Source organism: Herpailurus yagouaroundi, unplaced genomic scaffold (assembly GCF_014898765.1).
Source record: "Herpailurus yagouaroundi ecotype Mexico unplaced genomic scaffold, PumYag 182, whole genome shotgun sequence".
NCBI lineage: Eukaryota > Metazoa > Chordata > Mammalia > Carnivora > Felidae > Herpailurus > Herpailurus yagouaroundi.
Genome location: NW_024412413.1, coordinates 10,068,829 through 10,074,564, shown reverse-complemented (window position 1 = coordinate 10,074,564; position 5,736 = coordinate 10,068,829). Strand labels below are relative to the sequence as shown.

Sequence of the window (5,736 nt, the reverse complement as noted above, 5' to 3'; positions counted from 1 at the left end):
GGTTTGGGGCGCCTGGGTGGCGCAGTCGGTTAAGCGTCCGACTTCAGCCAGGTCACGATCTCGCGGTCCGTGAGTTCGAGCCCCGCGTCAGGCTCTGGGCTGATGGCCTGGAGCCTGTTTCCGATTCTGTGTCTCCCTCTCTCTCTGCCCCTCCCCCGTTCATGCTCTGTCTCTCTCTGTCCCAAAAATAAATAAACGTTGAAAAAAAAATTAAAAAAAAAAAAAAAAAGAACTCAGGTTTGTACTGTCCTTGTGGAAAGGTTGAGACGCTGGGGTTGCACTTTGACACAATCTGGCCAATGTAGCCCAGAATTCTGTTAATCCTCAGCCTGAGCAAACAACCACATGAAGGCAAACAAGAAACGACAACATAACAAAAAGCTGTACAAAGGTGTTGGTCGGAGCTTTTCTCGTGGAGAAAAGCTGGCGTTCACGGTGATCCCGCAGGGGCGGGTTCGCTCAGCAGAGCTCATCTGAAGGCTGGCTTCACGGGAGGGACCTGAGCTCGGTTTAATCCCCGTAGTCTCTGTCTTAAAAGTCTTAATTTTCTCCTTGAACTTGTGCTTCGTAAGTGAAGTCCGAAGAGACACCGTGGCAGGCACGTGAGCAAAGAAGGCAAGTAATCTAAAGACAGAAAAAAGCTTTACGTTTTGGGTGTGCCCTTAGTGGCGGTTTCCCCAACTTTTGAACAAGGGACACGTATTTTCACGGTGCAGGGGACCCCGCAGTTGTGTAGCCGGTTCTGTGTGTCGTCGTGGCAAGGGCCCTGGGCCGGGATCCAGGACAGCGGGGTTCAGGGCTACTCCCCTCTAGGCCTCAGTTTCCCCACCTATAGGCGAGGGGCTGTTCCGCTTAGCTCTAAGATTCTATGAACAGTATGCAGTCGTTCAAAATCGGAAATACGTCGGGGCGTCTGGGTGGCTCAGTCGGTTGAGCGGCCGACTTCGGCTCAGGTCACACAGTCCGTGAGTTCGAGCCCCGCATCGGGCTCCGTGCTGACAGCTCGGAGCCTGGAGCCTGTTTCGGATTCTGTGTCTCCCTCTCTCTGACCCTCCCCCGTTCATGCTCTGTCTCTGTCTCAAAAATAAATAAACGTTAAAAAAAAAAAAATTCAAAATTGGAAATACGTCCACTCCATCGATACCGAGAAAAGGCACTACCCATGACAAACTACGGTGAGAAAAGCCTGATCCAGGAAGAAGGGGCCCCAGATCGCGCCCGCGGCGGCCGGTGACCTAACGAAGGGCCAGCAAAGATAAGGAGGGGCTTTGACCAGGTGAGACAGCTGAGTTGAGTTCACAAGGAGTAAGTTTTTCAGAAGCTGGCGGGAAGAGGCAAAAATGGATTTACAGGAATTATGCCTGAAAGGTGGGATTTGAGGCAAGATGAGGGGGTGTTTTTCAGCTCCATCAGACCACACCCTCTCTCGCGCCCCCCCCCCCCTGCTTCTCTTCCTCTCCTTCTCCCACCTGCTATCCGTTTCTCCATTCCTTCCCTCCCAGCCGCCCACCACTGCCCCTGCTGTGACTGAAGGGGGAGGGCAGGGCAGGGGAGGTGAAGGCCTGGAAGATGGGGTGCAGCGAGGAGGGGCTTAGCGGCCGCCCCCCCCTTCAGCCAGCCCGTTTCTGTGACTCCAGGCTTCATGAGCTTCATGATACCTGAGGTTCCTCCACCCCAGAGACAGCGACCCCCCCATTTCAGTGCTGCTCCTGGAGGAGCCCCGAGTGAAGTGAGACAGATCAGAGGAGCTGCCTGCCAGCAGCAGGTGGGAGGGCTGTGAGAGGGGAGCAGGTGGGAGAGGGAAGGTGAGTCAGCACCGAGCCGAGCCGAGCAAGCAGGGGTTTGCAAGCAGCCCAGCCCGAGTGGCCTGGGAGCCTCCCTGCAGCTCTGTGGCCCTGCCCCCTGCCCGCGGGCACGGCACTCCTCTTTGACACCCCAGACAGGCCTTGCTTTTCCAACCCTGTGTCCTCTAGATCGATCGTGCCCTTATGTTAACCTCTAAGATATGTTCTGGGGGCTCAGAGTGCCTGAGTCTGAGGTCCTCCTTAGGGACCGCTGGTTACCCAGGCACCAAAGCATACTGGGAGTGAGGTCGGCAGGAGAGGATGAGACTGGTGAGGCCCACCCAGGAGCCTGCAGGGGAGAACGGAGGGACATCTCTGATGAGCTGGGTGGGAGGTGAGGACCCCGGGGTGCTCCCGCCTGGCACCAAGGGGCCCTCTGAGAGCGTCGGGCAACTGGGAAGCTGCCCTTTTGTCTTGCTGAGTGGCCCCCCGTAGGCCCCCCCCCCCCGCCCACCCCAGGCCCCCAAAGGCCACAAGTGCACTCTGGGAAATCTGGACGGGGCAGCCCGTCCCCCTCACTCAGTGCCTGGCGGGGAGAGGGGAAGCGAGAGGGACACAGGCCTCTTGGCCTCTGACGGTCCTCACCTGGGTTCAGGCCAGCGCCTTAAGTTCCTCGGCCTCCATTTCCTCACGTGTAAAGTGAGACCACAAGCCTTACCTCCCCGCCTCTTGATATTTGGTAAGGATTCAGCGGACGAAGGAATGTGAAGGGTGTCATGTTAACGGGAGGCATTAGGACCAGTGATTTGTTGAGGGGCTTGGATCCCGGGTTGGCTTGTTAAGCTGTTCAAGCACGTGGGGTGCACAGCGTTTTACCCAAATGGCACCCATGTTGCCAGCGCTGGTGGGAGGCGATCGTTCACGAAGGAGCTCATCGCACTTCGCGGTAGGTGACCTTGCCTGCTGGTTCCTTGTGTTTCCGGAGGTGGGGGCACCCTTACCCAGAAGATTCCTGGGAACAGGGAGGGTCCCTCTGCCTCCTTATACTCCGTGGGTATACAGTTGGCATGTAGCTTAGAGACAGGGCTGGAAGGAGCGCTCAAACTGAAAGGTTCTGTGATAGACTACCAAGTACGGCCACAGTCCCACCCTTGGCCGTGCGACGTCACCGCGCTCCCGAAAGCTGGAGCCCGATTTCCCATCCTTCGGCTCTGGGTTGGCCTCATGACCCGACTGGCCGATAGAAATGGGGTAGAAGTGTTATCCAAGTTCAAGGCTAGGCCCCAGAGACCTGGTAGCTTCTGCCTTCACCGTCTTAGGTTGCTGTCCTGAGAGGCCATGAAGGAATCTGGAGGAAGAGAGGCCCCAGCTAACAGCCAGACCAACCACCTGACGTGGGGGGACAGCCCGCTTGGGCCTGGCCGCCTAGGTGGCGCTCCAGCTGAGCCCTGCTGCTGGAGGGAGCCCAGAGAAACCAGACAAGGCAGCACCCAGCCCACCCGCAGAACCTCGAGAAAGAATAAAGCACCGTCGTCTAGGTTTGAGGGGTGGCTCGCTGTAGAGCTCAGGCTCACTGAAGCCCGGAGAAGGGAAGGAACTTACCCAAGGTCCCACCCACAGTGAGACAGAGACTGAGTCGGACTAAGACCGGGTTTCCCAGCTGCCCCCTAGAGCCCTTCCCACCAGGGTCCCGAGGCCAAAGTCACCAGCCCAGCCTGGGGTGTGTGCGTGTGTGCGCTGTGTAGATGCAGGCTCTTCCCCGAGCTGCAAAGGGTTAGCTGACATCCACACGGGGCTTTCCTGCCCGTCATCTCCTGGGAGGGAGCGATGGTTCGTCCCATGCTGCAGATGATGAAACCGAGGCCAAGAGCATCCGGGTAACTGGCTAGCCGCCACACAGCTAGGAGGCAGCGAAGCTCTGACCCAAGCCCGGGTCCCCTGAAGCCCTCTCGGGATCTTTCCCATTGGCTCCCAGGAAGGAGAATGGCAGGTGATACAGTTCCCTCCAGGGGTCAGTGTCTCAGAAAGGGACACACGTACCACACACAGACACACTCCCATCATTTCCGTCTCTCTTTCTCTAACTCTTCTTCCCAGCTTTCCGTCTCCAGCCAGCCTACCCCTAGTGGACCATATACTTTATTAAAAATATATAGTTACAAACTCCATTGTCAACCTGGGCCGGACCCCGGGGACCTGGAGGGACCACGGGGGTGGGGGTGGGGACGGTCCTCATCCTGCCCCTTGGGGTCCCACCTCTGCGCCCAAACCCAACACCATCCAGGGGCCAAGATGGCTGGCTTTGGGGACCAGCCAGCTAGCGGGGCAGGGGGAAGGGGCTAGGCTTGACGGGCAGGGAGGGGTGGGAGAGGGGTTCACCGAGAGGGACCGCACCTCCTTGTCCTGCAGGTACAAATGGCAGAAGGTGGATTCGGTGCCTCCAACTCTGCATTTATAGGTATTTACAAAAGAAAGGCAAGAACAGGTCACAGTCATGCAAAAGAAACGCACCCCCGCCCTCCCTCCCCCCTGCACTAACCCCTGCCCACCCCAGAACCCCATGATGCCCACCCCCCAGCAGTCCAGCCGCCCTCCCCAAGGTTCTGAGAGCAAAGGGGGCACGTCCTTGAAGTGTCAGTGGGAAAAGGGTGGTGGGTCTGGGGTCCCCGAGACGCCAGCAGGTCGGCTGACAGGGCAGAGGGTGTCCTGGGCCCTTCCCAGGCCTGGGCTCTGGAGTCAATAGGGAGGGGTCCCCCAGTCTTTGAAGCCCCCGCCTCCCTCCAGAAGGTCCACGGAGCCAGGGTCGGCTCTGTCCTGAGCGTGGAGGGGCGTGTCCTGGCGTCCCACCCCTCCCCCCCGGGGGGGCGGGGCAGAGGCTCCTGTGGGAAGTGACGAGGGCGGGGCCTGGAGGTCAGATGGCGGACTCCCTGCGGTAGGAGATGTTGTCCAGCGGGAGGGTGGCTTGCATGCGTTCCAGATCCAGGTGGCTGCCAAACTCCAGCATTCGGATGATGCCCGCCTCCTCCTTGGAGCCCGCCTCCAGGCCCAGGCCTGCGGCCACGGCCGCGGCGGCCGCGGCCTCCTCCTCCATCACCTCCTCCTCCTGGCTCATGAGGGCCAGCTCGTTCTCGTAGCAGAAGGCACTGGGCGGGGGCGGCGGGGCAGGCAGCACGGTGATCTTGCTCTCCTGCAGCTCCCGGGCCGAGCAGCAGGGCGTGCCGGCCACCTCGTAGGTCTTGTGGAAGCGCGAGTAGTCCACCTTGTAGTGGCTCTTCTCCTCGAAGACCACGGGCTCGAAGCGGTGGCCCCACAGGATCTCGCTGGCCAGGTAGGAGCTGCGGGCCTGGGTGGTCATGGCGGTGGCCTCCACCATGCCCTCGAGGATGACCACGATCTCAAAGTCCTCCGACTCCAGCTCCTCCTTGCCCATGCCGTAGAGCGGGCTGTCCTCGTCGATCTCGTGGACGATGATGATGGGCGACACCAGGAAGATGCGGTCCAGGCCGATGTCGTAGCCCACGTTGAGGTCCCGCTGGTCCAGCGGCAGGTACTCGCCCTCCTGGGTCATGTAGGGCTTGATGAGCTGGGCCCGCACGTGGGCCTCCACGATGTGGCTCTTGCGCAGGTTGCCCACGCGCCACATCAGGCACAGCTTGCCGTCGCGCACCGAGATGACCGCGTGGTGGCTGAACAGCAGCGTCTGCGCCCGCTTCTTGGGCCGGGCCATCTTGGCCATGATGGTGCCGATCATGAAGGAGTCGATGACGCAGCCCACGATGGACTGGACCACCACGGCGATGACCGCCAGCGGGCACTCCTCCGTCACGCACCGGAACCCGTAGCCGATGGTCGTCTGCGTCTCCACCGAGAACAGGAAGGCGCCCAGGAAGCCGTTCACGTGCATGATGCAGGGCTTGGGGGCCGCCGGGGCCGCCGCGCCACCGCCCGGCGG

At 60.3% G+C, this 5,736-nt stretch overlaps 1 protein-coding gene and 1 long non-coding RNA gene across 2 annotated transcripts in view; both read right to left on the bottom strand.

The window, feature by feature from the left end:
- Positions 1 to 215: 215 nt before the first annotated feature.
- On the bottom strand, positions 216 to 4,301 carry LOC121040351 (uncharacterized). Its single transcript, XR_005795242.1, has 2 exons — positions 2,430 to 4,301; positions 216 to 624 (listed from the first exon to the last, which is right to left on the bottom strand). It is a non-coding gene; the product is annotated as an uncharacterized LOC121040351 (long non-coding RNA).
- A 50-nt stretch (positions 4,302 to 4,351) lies between these two features.
- Positions 4,352 to 5,736, bottom strand: part of KCNJ4 (potassium inwardly rectifying channel subfamily J member 4) — a 23,619-nt gene continuing 22,234 nt past the window's right edge. Inside the window, exon 3 of the mRNA XM_040490832.1 lies at positions 4,352 to 5,731. Within this exon, the coding sequence (XP_040346766.1) occupies positions 4,696 to 5,731 (1,036 nt within the window). The 3' untranslated portion in view covers positions 4,352 to 4,695. The remainder of the gene's footprint in view (positions 5,732 to 5,736) is intronic.